The sequence below is a fragment of the Crinia signifera genome, chromosome 2, assembly GCF_055691185.1.
Source record: "Crinia signifera chromosome 2, ASM5569118v1, whole genome shotgun sequence".
Lineage (NCBI taxonomy): Eukaryota > Metazoa > Chordata > Amphibia > Anura > Myobatrachidae > Crinia > Crinia signifera.
Window position 1 is genome coordinate 222,518,540 of NC_139218.1, and position 16,490 is coordinate 222,535,029.

Consider the following 16,490-nt stretch of genomic DNA (forward strand, 5'->3'; position numbering starts at 1 on the left):
TTGCATAATGTGTTTTGTTGTGGTGAGCTTCAACAACTTCCCCTGAAGCTTACTGGTAAACTTTGAAATGTATTATTATTGACCCTATTTTTTATCTATATGTTGATGTAACTTACAGATGTAAAATAGTTTTAAATGATTAAAAAGATGCAATTTTTTTTGCTGAAGAGATATGTGCAGCATCCTTGCAAATAGTCTCTGATTGGTCTTAGATTGCCCTCTGTTCCCTTTAATCTTTAGTGATAGAGCAGCTTATTCTGAGCTGGGAGCACTGCATACCTCTAGGAGGCAGCTAGCTCTGTATGGCATGGGGTGGGGGGGGGCCCTGTGTAGGGGCAGAGTATGTCTGCAAAATCGCATCATTGCAGGCACACCCCCACTACACAATGTCAAGATAACAGGCATTGTAAGGCGGGGGGCAGGGCTACGACAACACAATTTACCGCTATTTAGATTTGAGTTTGGGGACAGCCTTCACAAATGTGAATCTGCACGTTTTAAATAGATTTTGCCAAGGTGCTAAGATACTTTCTCTTCTAACTCAGAATCCACGCTATAATCCGTAGTGGATAGTATGCGCTCCTCCTTGGACAGTCTAGGGGTGAGAATGTGGAATCAGGAGTAAAACATTTTTAAACACTACCCATTAAAATCACCACCTCAGATTTTACAGATATCTAAAAATATTAGTGCGTGTACACGTTTCGATTTTGTGTATTTTTTTTTATTCGATTTTGAGTCAATCCCGATGGACGGTCCCATGGCATTGAAATCGAATAGAAAAATAGACTGCACAGGCAAGACTTTATAGTACAGATCTGTACTATATAGTTTAAATTGGATGGATACACAGTGACGAATTGAATAGAAAGTACATTGCACCGTGTGTACACTACTTACTGTATATGTGATTTGGTAGAAACCCCAAAACAAGTGTCTCCATACTAAGAAAAGAAAAACACAATAATATGCCACGTAGCATGGTTTTGATAGACATCTTAGGCAGGCCATCTCCGATGGATGCAACTTACATAGCAGCTGCGTCTTTGGACATGTTGTTGTGCATTAAGGTTTTGTGTAAGTAGACTCCTCCTGCATGCTTCTCTGATTTGCTGCTGCACCAAAAGACACAGCGCCAAGACCTTGCAATGAAATTTGCCCACCTGAGTAACCCTGCAGCTACTCAGGGTGGTCAGTGGTTTCACGCAGTTTCACCTCTGCTCGACATGCGTCCCCAAACGGCTGCAGCCTGTCAATCAGACTACTGCTTAGAGAGCATAGTATACAAAGATTTGGGACCTCTTCTAGAAGGTGCTGCACATGCACAAGTTAAAATTGACCATTTAAGTAAAATGTAAGTTTGTATGCATCTCCTAATTAGCCCCTCAGTCGAAATACAGGCTCCTTTTCCCTTCCAGCCACATTTTCATGGCTGAATATAGAGGCCAATAATAATAGCATCACCTCTGTCTTACAAAATTTGACGATTAAAGCTATTAAACTTCCTCCACTTCTCAGGCAACATTTTTGAGTCTTGTAATATATGTGTCAGTTCACAATTGCCTCATCTAAATATACTTCCACTGTGTATCAACCCTGATTTCCCCTAGGCTACTAACATCTTTATTCTCTACCTTGGATCTCCTTTCATTCCCACCAATGCAATAACATTGAGTGCACCCATAAATTCGATAACTTTGAGACGTTTTAAGACATTTTCTTAGGTCCTTTCTGATGGTTAAGGTTCTTTGGTGTCAGCTGAATGTAAGAATCTACTGTACCTCATCTCATCATCTCTGAGGAAGAGATCTCTGAGATCTGAGTCCTTCTCATGATAGGTCTTTTGTGAAGCAATAAGGGAAGAGGTAGCAACTAGTTCAATCTCCTTAATTAATGAAATTGCCTATAAAAATATGTATATACCTCTATTCTCAAACATACTGCCCAACTGATGAAGAAACTGAGGGCAGATATGGATGATCCCACCCAAAATATCTACTTTTTAGGTTGAGCCAACAGCACAACAGAATTGTATACCTTTGTCTTCTTATTTGCTGTAATCTATATCTACTAGAGCAGTGGTAGCCAACCCTAGCCCTCGAGAGCTACCAACAGTTCACATTTTCCAGACAACCTAGCTGCTGCAAAGATACACAGATGGAGCTAATTAGATCACGTGATTCTGTGAGGAGACCTGCAAAACATGCACTGTTGGTAGCTCTCGAGGACTAGGGTTGGCTACCCCAGTACTAGAGTAAATAGTGCAGACTTACTGTACATCCATGTCTAATAGAGTAATCATCACAGTATTATTTGGTTATTTCTATTGTAGACGTGATGAACTGGAACCTAATATGTTCATGTCTGTGAGCTAGTGTATTGCTTTAAACCTTTATTTTCACTTCTTCCATAGTAGTTGCCGTAAGTGATATTTACATTTCTCCACTTTCAGAATATCTCGCTTTTCAAATGTGTCACATCTCTCTATCCATATCTCCAAGAATTTTGGAGCAGAGAACAGCAGGATTTATTATATCGGCTTAAGGGGAGAGTGGACGGAGGTAATACAAAATAAGCTTGTGATAAAGAACATTCAGTTTAATTTCAGTAATAAGTGAAATAACTTGACTTTAAAAGTGTACTTGGAAATCCAGTAGTGCTGTGGTGCCCTCCTTGGTGAAGCTATTTCCCCTTTAATATAGTAACAAAGCGAGGAAGAATGTCCTTTAATCCAACAGTTTTGCAAATACATATAACAATACACAAGAAAACACAAACCTGCACTTTCACCCAAAAGGAGCCAATTCCTGAGGTGCCATCCAGAAACACCAGTCTAATGCCAATGTTTCAATTGCACAAAGTAATAGTCCCCAGAGGGGGAAAGAAATAGCACTCACCAGACTTTGTAGAGAAAGTTCAAAATACTCAGTATTATTTTCAAATTTGCTGCTGTCGCGGAAGTTTCGGTCCAGTATGGACCTTTCTCAAGGCTGGCAATAAAGTAAATAACAGGATACAGGAGCCTCAGTGGGAACGTGATCCTGTTCCTATTCCCCACTGTGGCTCCTGTATCCTCCTATTTACTTTATTGCCAACCTTGAGAAAGGTCCATGCTGGACCACATCTTTGGCAACATTGGCAAATTTGAGAGTATTTTGAACTTTCTCTACAAAGTCTGGTGAGTGCTATTTCTTTCCCTTTCTGGGGACCATTACTTTGTATAACATACACAATGATGACACCCGTGGCAGCTGGAGGCTTGGTTGGCAGAGGGCGGAAGCGGGCACCCAGCTGTTGGGCACCGATGTCTGACATCACGGCTGATGCAACACTACTTTTGTCATCCTGTTGTGACTGCGGGATTTCTGCACCTAACATGTTAGTCCAATCATTGTCTTGGTTATTGGAGGGAGAATTTGGGGCATGGTATTTATATGTGTGTATTGTGAAATGTATTTAAACTGTATGTCCCTGAAGATGGTCTATATAGTCTCTGTGGAAGGCACCCGGCAAGCCTCCTTTATGATTTTAATTTGTATGTGCATGTATATATATATATATATATATATATATATATATATATATGTGTGTGTATATATGTGTATATATATATATATACACATATATATATATATATATATATATATATATATACATAAACTTGTTTTTATGTATGTATGTATGTGTATATATATATATATATATATATATATATATGATTTTAATTTGTATGTATGTATGTATGTATATATATATATATATATATATAATGTGTGTGTATGTATATGTCTGCCATGGTCAAATGTCTTGAGAATTACACAAGTAATTTCCGTCTCCTGCCTCAGTTCTTATGATAGCAATTTGTATTATGAAATGCAAAGTCCCTATTTGCCATGACAGTGAACTTCATTCCCAAAACAACATCTCAACTGCATTTCTGTCATACCACAAAAGGAATACCTAGCATCATGTCAGTGATTCTCTCATTAACAGAGGTGAGAGTGTTGCCCAGGACAAGTCTGGAAGATAACTCTGTCATGCTGATTGAGTTAGAATAACAGAGTGGGTGGTGCTTGACATCATTGTTCATACTCTGTTAACCATGGTTACCTGCAAGGAAACGTGCAGTTGTCATTGCTTTTCACAAAAAGGGCTTCACAGTAAAGGATATTGCTGCTAGTAAGATTGCACCTCAATTATCTATTTATCGGATCATCCAGACCTACTAGGATAGAGCTTCAACAGTTGTGAAGAAGGCTTCAGGGTGCCCAAGAATATCTGGCAAGTGCCAGGACTGTCTCCTAAAGTCGATTCAGCTGCAGGATCGGGAAACTACCAGTGCCGAGCTTGCCCAGGAATGTCAGCAGGCAAGTGAGAATGCATCTGCATGCACAGTAGTACTAGGCATTTTGGAGGATGGCTTGGTGTCAAGAATGGCAGCAAAGAAGCCACTTCTCTCCAGAAAAAAACTTCAGGAGACTGATATTCAGCAAAAGGTACATGGATTGGACTGCTGAGGACTGAGGTAAAATCATTTTCTCTGATAAATCCCCTTTCAGATTGGTGCATCCAGAAATATGCTTGTCCAGAGAAGGAAAGGTATGCACTACCATCAGTCCTGTGTCATGCTAACAGTAAAGCATAGTGATCATTCTAGCACCCGCTATCTTTAAAAACCCATGCAGTTCCTCTTCCCTGCTTGGGGTGTCGCTGTCTGCTGTAGTGCTCCTAGCACAGTGTGGTCTGTATATCAGCACTGATATGCAAACCAGACCTGTGCTAGAAACACCACAACAGACAGCGACACCCCAGGCAGGGAACAGGAACTGCATGGGTTTTCAAAGATAGCGGGTGCTAGTATGAACACTAAAGCATCCTGAGACCATTGATGTGTGGGGTTGCTTCTGTAAGGGAGAGGGCTTACTCACAATAATGTGTCCAAGAGCCATTTCTCCCAACCATCCAAGAACAGTTTGGTGACAAACAATTCCTTTTCCAGCATGATGGAGCAGAAGGCAAAAATGATAACAGGAACAAAATATCAAAATTTTGGGTCCATGGCCAGGAAATTCCCCAGACCAAATCCCATTGAGAACTTGTGGTCAATCTTCAAGAGGCTGGTGGACAAACAAAAATCCACAATTCCTTATAAACTCCAAACATTTAATAGGCAAGAATGGGCAGTCAGTATGTGGCTCAGAAATTGATTGACAGCATGCCAGAGCGAATTGCAGAGGTTTTCAAAAAGAAGCGTCAAAGCTGCAAAAATTTACTCTTTACTTAATGTAACGGTCAATAAAGGCCGCTGACACTTATGAAATGCTTGTAATTTTACTTCAGTATACCATAGTAAAATCTGACAAAAAGGTTTAAAAACAATGAAACAGCAAACTTTGTAAAAAAAAAAAAGTGTCATTCTGAAAACTTTTGGCCGTGGCTGTATAAATATATGATATCTAGAAAACGCATTTTATGAACTTTTTTGTTTGACTTGATGTGCTTGTATTTACATCTCAGGCTCGCCGACACGAAGTAACTATCTGCAACTATGAATCTGCAGCAAATCCAGCTGATCACAAAGTAACACAGGTCACCCCTCAGTCTCACTTCATCTCCTAAAGCAACAGCAATCGTTCCTTACTGAGCTCCACCGATTGATCATTCATGTTAGCAATTAAATGTTCTTTTTTTGCTTGTAAACCTTGATTAAATAAATGTTTTACCTTTACTGCTCTATGTGATCTGCATAGTATTTGTAATAAAACAGTTATTACAGTTTTACAATTATTCAGGTTAAAGTTTTAACTCAATAAATCTCAAAAGTATAAACCGAACATCATTAGCAAATCTATTTGTTACAGTTCTGCGGTATTCAGGTGGCTTGATGAATGTGGCCTGCTTTTAAATATGTCCAAGCCTAATGCTTCTTGGGTATAACTGGGTAATGAATGCTACACTGTGGGTGTAGTGGGTTTATTTTAAGTGTCACTCTAAAGAATGCTTTTGGATACTAGGTATAGTCTTATTGTGGGGCTCCAAGGAAGCAATTTTAGATGTAAAATTATAGATAATCTTTAAAAAATTATATTTGCTTTACAGACAGTATGGGTGGGGTGTCAAGATTTTGCATTGTATAATGTTCATGTGACAAGTATTGTTTGAATAATCTGGATGCATCATTCTCCACAATCTGCAGTTTGTGGAATACGTTTTCTGAAAATATATAGAGCATTACAGTAATCCAAACATACTTGATTATACGTGTATCAATTTTGTAAAAGGAAACTAACAATACTGTGTTGCATTACAATTACATTACCCAGTGCTGCATATGTTGAATGACATATGCAGACTATCTTATGGTCAAGAGGCACCTGAGAAATATTGCTGATCCCTAGCATAAGACTTTGCATGACTACTTGCCTGTGAGTTTAGATATAAAACCTCTGAAAAAAGCTACATATGGTTATAAAAGGATAGGGCTGTATTTATTTATTATGTATTAAGTTTCTTATACTGTATAAGCGCATCAAATTCCGCTGTGCTTTACAGTTGGAAACAGTGATACAACAAACTGGGTATTTATAGACAGTTAAAAAGTTAGGAGGGCCCTGCTCGCAAGAGTTTGCGATTTTTGTCTTCTTTTAAAGATTGTGCATGTACAATAGTCTCACCTTTCATTGAGTTAGACTTCACTGGAGCCACTCAAGGCAGGGTGTCCTCTGTTACCTGGGATTTAGGGTTGGCTACTGCCTCCTCCCCCAACCCCACACTGCCACAAATACCCACTTTCCAACACCCTAAAGTGAAAGTGCTGAAAGGACATCTTAGAAGTCCCACTGCCACAACTTGCATTACATACCACAAGGATGTCTTCCTATTAAACATCCTTAATTTTGTGATAGGCAGACTCTCCCCCCCCCTCCTTCATAGATCCCAATGCCCTAGGCAGCTGTTTAATGGTAGAGCCAGCCTGGGGGTAGGCTGGAGGTCAGCAGTGGAAATGGTTACACTATGCCAAGAGGGCACTTTCATATGAGACCAACAGGCATATAGTAAAAAAAAATTATTGAAATACGTAAAAAATCCATAAATTAAATAAAATCTCATTTAAAACCATTTCATAGTTAATTAAACTGTAGGCATTATATTTAGTGGTAATTAATTTCACCCATATCCAATACAGTATAAACAATTACAGCAATTCTAGCTTTAGTACACTTATAATTGATTAAGGCACATTCCTAGTGGGGCTCTCCAAATTGTCACTGATGGTTTTTATATGCGGCAGAGTTGGATGTGGATAATAATTGTGAGGACAAATGTTAACTAGGCAAATCCATATGGGTAAACCAGCCTTTGTTACTTTCAAATCCAGGGACTTAAAGTTCTACAAGATGAGTCAGACCAGAATCTTGATCTCCAGTCTCCTCAGATTTGTAACTCTGTGGTGTAGGCAGCTGGAGTGCATATACAGGTGAGTGCAACCTGCAAACCGGAAACTCTGAGCATTGGCAATGGCCCCTGCTAGATGTCACCTGCTAGATGGCTGTTAGAGCTATTCAAACAGCAAGCTTGCAGCCAGCAGTGTGTATGTGTGAACAGAAGTTGAAAGTCTATGTCTCCGTCCACTCTCTCCACAGTAGTACATTAAATAAGAATGAAGTATAGTGTTCAATCTAGCACCCACTATCTTTGAAAATCCATGCAGTTCCTCTACCTTGCCTGGGGTGTCGCTGTCTGCTGTGGTGTTTCTAGCACAGATCTGGTTTGCATATCAGTGCTGATATACAGACCACCTGTGCTGGAAGCACTACAGCAGACAGCGACACCCCAGGCAGGGAAGATGAACTGCATGGGTTTTCAGAGATAGCGGGTGCTAGAATGAACACTAAATTATCAATGGAACCAGGTAGAGACTGGAATATGTGGCAGTCCACAGTAAACCTTGATGCTTTTTTCAGTCTATTGGATCTGATTGTTTCTTCAGAGAAAATTGAGCACTCTTCTTCTGAAGAAAGTCATATCAAATAGACATAGAATGAGTGCAGTGGTTCCCAAACTGTGTGCCTAGGATCCCTGGGGTGCCTTAGGACACTTGCAAGGGGTTCCCTAGGTTGGTGGTCCAGGACTAACTCAAAATATTTATGGTCAAAGTAGTAGGCAAAACCAGTACTTGTGGCTTCCAATCATAATTTATGTAGACGGACAGAAGCAAATCCTGTCCCTCACCAAAAAATTTAACCAATATACACAATAAATATAAACACAAATTACTTTATTTTATATTTTTTCAAAATGTTTCAATAAGAAACTTTTGGCCTAGGGGTGCCATGAAAAAAAGGTTCTTGTTTAGTTTCACGGTGGCAGCATGTCCGCTCGCTACTTCTGGGTTCGGCGCTCGGAAAACTATCTAAAATAAAGTCCATGCCAACGTGAATTGGTTCATACCCCCACTATCCACATTGGCATGGAGTGAATTTTAGATAGCGTAGCGAGCCCCGCAAAGGGACACAGACGTCGCTGCGACTGAGACGCTGCCGCCGTGAAACTAAACAAGTACTGAAAAATAATTCTGATTCTCTAGGGTTCTGTGATTCCAAAAATTTGGAAACTACTGCGTTACTGTTTACTGTGGACTGCCACTTTGTCACCTGATCCACTCCAGATTGCCTTAATTTCATTGTTTATGTGGTAGTCAAAACTGGTGACGGTATATTGGCTCTCCACTACCCTGAATCCTCTCACATGCTCTGCTGGCTGGGACAGAGCAGGTGAGCCCAATATTTACTCTCATTCACACAATACCCACTTTAAACATGGTATAGGATGACGACGGAACGATTACCAGTTCCGAAGTTTCCGCAAGTTACTTCCACTTCATTTCGATTTTTATCTTGGAATGTGGCTGGCTTGAATTCCACAATTAAAAGGCGTAAAGTTCTTACATACTTAAAACGCTCTAATTCAGATGTCATGTTTCTACAGGAGACCCACTGGCTTAAAGACTCAAACTCATTGTTAAAAAGTCCCTGGCTTGGGGAATGTGTGCCCACTTCATATAACAAGAAAAAACGAGGAGTGGCGATATTATTCAAAAAAGATCTAGATTACGTGGTTACTAACACAATAGCTGACCCAGAAGGCAGATATCTATTATTAAATGTCACAATACACGGAGAAGCCTTTACATTGCTTAACTTGTAAGCACCTAACACCCCAAACTTCACATTCTATCAATCTATTTCCAATATTCTAATGCAACATGCCACGCCTAACCTGATTGTGGGGGGAGACATGAACTCATTATATGACGCCCACCTAGATCACTCTAAAGCCCCAGAGAACTCAAGTTCTACTCATAGAGAAGGCATATCACTTTTATGCTCCCAACATGCCTTATTTGATGTATGGAGATTGCAAAATGACTCTAGTAGGGAATATACTTACCACTCACGAGTTCATGATGCCTTGATTGGATTATTTTCTTTTAGATGACTCCTCCTTTACTGGTATATCTCACACTTACATAGATAACATAATGATCTCTGATCATGCCCCTATATTATGTGACATAGATCGACACAATCCCCTCCAAACTTCAAAGCTATGGCGCTTCCCAATGTACCTAACACAAAGTGAAGACTTTCAAAAATATCTAAAAAATCATTGGCATCTATATGTCGATGATAACATACAACATTGGGATGATATAGTTTTATTCTGGGAGGCATCGAAGGCAGTTATGCGGGGTCACATAATTTCATATGTGGCCAGGCGTAACAAAGAAAAGAAGGTGCAGTTACAGTCCTTAACCAATAAATTACGCACTTCACACCAACACTACTTAACAAACGCAATTGAAGACAACAAAGTTTCTTACCTCCAAGATAAGGGCCTGCTTGAGGCCTTCCTCTTGCGGGAAGCAAAATTAAAGACTGGCTATATGAGAAATCAATATTATTGTTGGGGTGGCAAGTCGGGACGACTATTAACCTTTATGGCTAAAAAGCAAACGAAAAAATTTTATATCACCAAATTATATGACCAGAAATCTGGGTCGGTCCTTACTTCCCACTCCGATATTTTGAAATTATTAGAGTCATTCTTCACGGGTCTCTACAAAACTAGTGAACCCGACTCGAAAAATATCGCAGCTTTTTTAGATTCTGTAGACTTACCTGAATTAACGTCTTCACAAAAAGAAAGGTTAAATGATAAAACCACAGAAAGGGAAATTCTCCTTGCCATCGATTCCTTAAAATTAAACAAAGCACCTGGTCCTGATGGTTTAAATGCCAATTACTACAACATTTTGAAGACTGATGTTGTCCCAACACTCACTTCTTTATATGAAGACATTTTGATACCTTATTCATCTTCTGATGCCATAACACTCTTATTGCCTAAACAAGACAAAGACACTACCATGCTTGAATCATATAGACCAATTGCACTATTGAATCAAGACTACAAGATCTTAACCAAAATTCTGTCTATGAGATTAAGGAATATGATGCCAAATCAATTAGATTTCACAACAGATCGCCACTCCGTTTTAGGGATTCGTTCAGCTATAGCTGTGATAGCTTCCTCATCAAATGAAGCTAACTGGTCTACTGTGTTGTTGAGTTTAGATGCCGAAAAGGGATTCGACAAAATTCTATGGGAATATCTTTTTACAATCCTAGAATCTTTTATAAACTTAATTAAATACTTATACCATAAACCCTCTACTAGGCTATTGCTCAATTGGCTTTTGGGCATGCCCTTGACAATGCAGCAGGGAACACGGCAGGGCTGCCCATTATCACCTTTGTTACTTAACCTAGCATTAGACCCTTTACTACGCCATCTTCAAAACTGGTCAGTCCTGCGAGGAGCCAAAATTGGCTCTCAGGAATTGAAACTACAAGCCTTTGCCGATGACCTATTGATATTTGTCTCTAATCCAGAGGTTAGCCTTGAACCTTTGTTTGACATTCTTCATCACTATGGTTTACTTTTGGGATTTGAAATTAATCTCTCAAAATCAAAGGCCATGGCATTGGGAAGTCACCCATATAAACCAAGCGCTTCTTTTGGAGGACTGAAATGGGCCTCGTCCCAAATACAATACTTGGGAATAACACTAACCAAGAATATTCATAATCTCTATTTCACAAATATAACTTTAGCAGAATTAGAGGGCTGGCAACATTTACAATTATCATATTTGGGTAGGGCCAATTTGATTAAACTACTTACTTTTCCAAAGCACCTGTACCCACTCCCAAGTCCTTCCACTTCTACTCACTTTATCTAACAGAAAAAAATTGCAGATCTTTTCTGAAATTTCATCTGGTCAAAAAAGAAGTTGAGGATTAGCTTACAAATACTACAAAGATCTAGTGTGGACGGGGGGATAAATTTTCCTAATATTAAACTATACAATCAGGCAGCCATATGTAGGCTCCATCATAAAGACCAATATGCTACTTATACATTGGAATAGCAACTTATTCCTACTCTTAATTTAACCTGTCTTTTACATCTGCCTAAATATGAACTGCCTCAACAAGTGCTAGATAATCCTCTCCTAAAGCCCCCCATACACGGTCCGTTTTAAAGTACACATCGGATCGCATCCCTAGTGCATGCAGTGTGCATGCACTGCGATCCGATACGATGTGTACCTAGTACAAAAAGTATGTGCAGCACATACTTTTTGTACCGTACTATGTGATGCGCGGGAGCGCGCATTGCATAGTACAAAACGGAGCGAGACGCAACGGAGCGTCTATGGGCTCCTTTATGTCGACATGGCCTACATGGCATACGATACGTAATAAAGCTAAACTACATACTTCATATTCTTTACATCTCCCCTTTTTAGGCAATATCTATTTCCAACATGGCACGGCGGCTCAACCATTTCGATCATGGTGCTCTCAGGGACTGAGCTCTGTCAGACAATTCGCAAATCAAGAAAGAAAAAAAACATACACTTATGTTCAGGCAAAAACCCGGTATGATTTCTTACCACAATGTAATCTGGCTTTTCTTCAGGCCCAACACTATACCAATAGGGTAATAAGATTTTTAAGTGACGCTGATTGGGATAACCAACTTGATAAAGCTTTTTTCTGTTTCAATGGTCCTGGTGACACAGTTTCATATTGGGATGTGGGAGGGTCCGCAGGAGCCAGGCACCTATCCTAAAGATTTCAGAGGGGTAGGCTCCTCCCCCTGCATCCCAGAATCCCCAGTTCGTTTTAGGTGCCCACCGGAGTGGGTGCTATTCTGAAGAGGCTGCTGAGCAGCCGAAGGTTTAGAGATAGATTAGGTGTTTTTTTATTTTATTAATTTTACACTTAGTCAGGTAGGCACAGTGTGAGGATTCTCATTGAATCCTCACACTGACAGCTGTCTGGTCTCTCTGTGCGGCGCTGACATCTTCTACTAAGAAGCTGCCTGGGCTCCGGAGCGCACTGAAGCTGGCTCCATGCTAGGTGGGGATCATGGGGGACAGGCGCTCTGTGATGGAGTCGGCCATTTTATGAGGAGCTTACACGCTGAGCTCCTTCCCCAAGAGGACAGCAGCGTGTCACAGGTGCGTTCCAAGTGGTCCCCAGGCGAGGGGGAGACACTAGGAACAAGGAAATCATATTGTGGGAGCGGCTGACTAAGGGTAGTTGGCGCCAAGAAGCTACAGACCCCGCAGCATCGGGGACTTTGGTCTCTTCCCTCACTCTGTTTGGTGCCATTCGGGAGACGCAGTCTGCGGAGCTGAAGTGGCTGAATCTAACAGTGTGTGGATTTCCTGGGCATCGCTTCCCCCCTTCTCTGGAAGAAGCTTCAGACAGATAAGTGGCTGTGATATACATTAGCACTGTGTATAATGCCTGTTCATTGTGCACTGTATGATTTCTTTGCATCATGTCAGAGCAACAGTCTGTGGCTTTGGGGGAGGGAGCCCCTATTACATTGAGCGCATGTAGTGTTTGTTCACTCAAATTTGTCCCTGAACAGATGGCCAAGGGGGGTTTGTGCCTAGCTTGCGCTGGTGTGAGACCCATGGGCAATGAACCCCAGAGGGTAGAGCAACCGGAGCCTGCGTGGGCTAGTGCCCTGGGCAGGTCTGTTAATGCTTTAGTACAACTGTTAGACAGGCAGAGTGATGTTATGGTGTCTTCCCCAAAACCTATGTCATCCTCTCAGCAGTCTTCAGGCTCCTTGCCTCTGACCCAAGCAGATCCTGGCCTCTTGCAGGTGATGCAGGACACTGCTAAGGGTATTAGCAGATTTAATGATTTGCTGGATAGATTTGATAATGATGCCGTGGGGACCCCAAAAAGGTCTTATTCGGTTCCTTTGCTGGCTGTTGAGTCTGGAGAGGAAGGAGAATGCATGTCAGACATTCCCTGGGATCAGGGTGATGATTCTGAGGATACTTCGGTCCCTGGGGTGGAGGATTTGATTGCTGCTGTTAAGCAGGCTTTAAATTTGTCAGAGGAGGCCAAGACTCCTGTCAAAGGGGTGTTTAAACGGCAGCGTAGAGAGGCTGTTACCTTCCCGGCAGATGAGGGTTTACAGGATATTTTGGAAGGGGCTTGGAAAACACCCGATAAGAGGCTTTAAATGCCAAAGAGGTTTTTGAGTCTTTATCCTATGCCTGAGGCACATGCAGACCTCTGGGAAAAATTGCCTGTAGTGGATGCTTCTGTGGCAAGGCTTTCAAAAGCTACTGTGCTACCAGTCCAAGGGGGTGTAGCTTTTAAAGACCCCGTGGACAAGAAACTTGAAGGAAACCTCAAAGCCATATTTGAGGGGGTAGGGTTTACACTTCGGCCCCTTTTGCGTCAGCTTGGGTCTCTAAAGCTATGATTGTTTGGGCTAGCAATTTGTGTACTATATTGCATGCTGATCCAGGTGTGTTGCTGCTGGCTGAAAAGCTGAAGGCAGCTGCTGAATATGTAAAAGAAAAGAGGGTAGCAGCGCTAAAAAAAATTCAATTAACATAAAAATTGAAATATAATAAGGATTGGACTGATTAAACAATTAAAATCAATACACTTTATTCAATTAATGACCAAAATCTGCTGGTACTTTGTAAAGATACGAGCGGCTGCAGGATTGGACGCGTCCGGTCATGTGGTCACTGAATGTGCGGACGTGATGACGTCACGCGTCCGGCTATGTAGTCCGGAAATGTTGGATCCGAGTATCGAGCACATGACCGGATGGTTGGCGGCTCTCTAGGAGTCTGTGGACACTATACCATCTCGAAGGACCCCAGCACCATCTTTGGGAGTGTCAACTCTGGGTGTCTCCCCTACTCTGGACGGTGACTCGGCCCATAACACCAACTCGGGCCTTGAGTCCCAGGGAGAGAAACTACACACCCCAGCTTTGTCTACAGGTGGACGGTAATCCTTACCCAATTGTTTTGCATTTGCACTTTACATGGTCATGACCCCAGGCCTAATAGGAATGGACAGTCCCTTATTGTGACCCAATTTCCCCTCAGAAACCCTTTACAAAGTACCAGCAGATTTTGGTCATTAATTGAATAAAGTGTATTGATTTTAATTGTACAATCAGTCCAATCCTTATTATATTTCAATTTTTATGTTATTTGAATTAACTTTTTTAGCGCTGCTACCCTCTTTTCTTTTTCTAGTGTCGTACAGTTCGGGCCTGACTAACCCGACACAAACCAGCAGCTGCTAGTGACTCAACACAGGTCACAGCGCCACCTTCCCCACCCTCCTTCCTTGTGGAGGAGTACTCTCTTTTTTCAGCTGCTGAATATGTGCCTGAGGCAGAGAAGGAAGCTATCAAGATGGCTTCTAGGGTATCCATTGTGTCCGTTAATGCCAGGAGAGTCCTGTGGCTCAAAGCCTGGGAAGCGGATAACGAATCCAAAAAGGCCTTAGAGGCGTTGGCTTTTAAGGGAAAATTGTTATTTGGATCTGAGCTGGAGGAGATTATTAAACAGGCCACGGGAGGCAAAAGCACTTTTTTGCCGGCACCCGCAGCTAAGCAAGCGTCAAGGTTTTCGGCCTTCCTTTCGGCTCTCCCCTAGAGGGGGTGTGTCCTTTCGAGGACAGTCATTCAGGGGAAAATTCCAGTCATCTAAGGGTAAGGCTCCAAAGTCAAAAATTTGGTTCTTTCCATAAGAAACCGAACACCAAAGGCTGCCTAGGGAGCCCCCCATCTGTGGTCAAAGTGGGGAGTCGTCTGCTATGGTTCCGGAAAACTTGGGCATTGTTGGAGCGGGATCCATGGGTGGTGGACATTGTATCACAGGGATACAAAATCCCTTTCAATGGTCTTCCTCCGAGAAGATTCTTACCCACACCGTTACCAAAGGAGTCTCGGCTTCGAACTGCTCTTTTGGGGGCGGCTCAGTCCCTTCTAGAAAAAGGAGTGGTGATCCCGGTCCCTCGGGGAGAATGGAAAACAGACTTTTACTCCATTCTGTTTTTAGTGCCCAAGCCGGACGGTACCTTCAGACCGATCTTAAACTTAAAATCTTTAAATCTCCGCTTGTGGGTAGACCACTTCAAGATGGAGTCTCTGCGGTCTGTGCTTCTCAGCCTGGACCAGGGAGAATTTTTGGCGCCCATGGGTATCCAGGACGCATATCTGCATGTCCCTATTCACCCAGAGCACCAAACACTCCTGAGGTTTGCAATAGGGGACCTGCATTTCCAATTCCGGGCATTGCCCTTTTGACTGGCCACAGCTCCAAGGGTATTCACCAAAATCATGTTGGTGATGGCGGCTGCTCTCCGATTGAGGGGTATCATTGTGATACCTTATCTGGACGACCTGCTGTTCAAAGCAGATTCAGCAGAGACTTTGCAGAAACACCTAACGGAGGCTATTCAGTTTTTGCGAGTTCACGGTTGGCTTTTAAACTTACAAAAGTCTCAACTTGTCCCATCACAGAGGATTCAGTTCCTGGGGGTGATCCTGGATACTCATTTACATCGGGTATTCCTGCCGGAGACAAAGGCCAAGGACATGTCTCTCCTGGTAAGGGCGATTCTGGATTCCCCGAATCCCTCGGTCTGAAAGTGCTTAAAGTTGCTGGGCAAAATGGTGGGGACTTTCAAGACGCTACAGTTTGGCAGGTTCCATTCCCGGGTCTTCCAATGGAACATTCTGACATCTTGGTCGGGGAATACCCAGACCATGAAAACAGAGAGGATGGAGCTGACTTCAGAAACCAGGTCTTCCCTCTGATGGTGGACAGATGTGGATTCCCTTCAGTGGAGTCGGTCTCTTCAGGCTTGGGGCTGGCTGGCAGTCACTACCGACGCCAGTCTTAGGGGCTGGGGGGCGGTAGTCCTGGACTTAAGGCTTCAGGGCCTGTGGACTACGGAGGCGTCAGCACTACCGATAAACGTTCTGGAGCTTCGGGCTGTTTGGATGGCACTATCCCTAGCAGAAGACAAGCTGAAGGGTCTTCCCTTAAGGATTCAGTCGGACAATGCCACGGC

The 16,490-nt window shown here is 42.2% G+C and overlaps 1 protein-coding gene across 3 annotated transcripts in view; it reads left to right on the plus strand.

The window, feature by feature from the left end:
* Positions 1-5,734, plus strand: part of PITHD1 (PITH domain containing 1) — a 22,685-nt gene extending 16,951 nt beyond the window's left edge. For all 3 annotated transcript variants that reach the window (XM_083173815.1, XM_083173813.1, XM_083173814.1), the window contains 2 exons: positions 2,453-2,561; positions 5,518-5,734. In XM_083173815.1, the coding sequence (XP_083029941.1) occupies positions 2,453-2,561; positions 5,518-5,619 (211 nt within the window). In that variant the 3' untranslated portion in view covers positions 5,620-5,734. The remainder of the gene's footprint in view (positions 1-2,452; positions 2,562-5,517) is intronic.
* Positions 5,735-16,490: the final 10,756 nt, after the last annotated feature.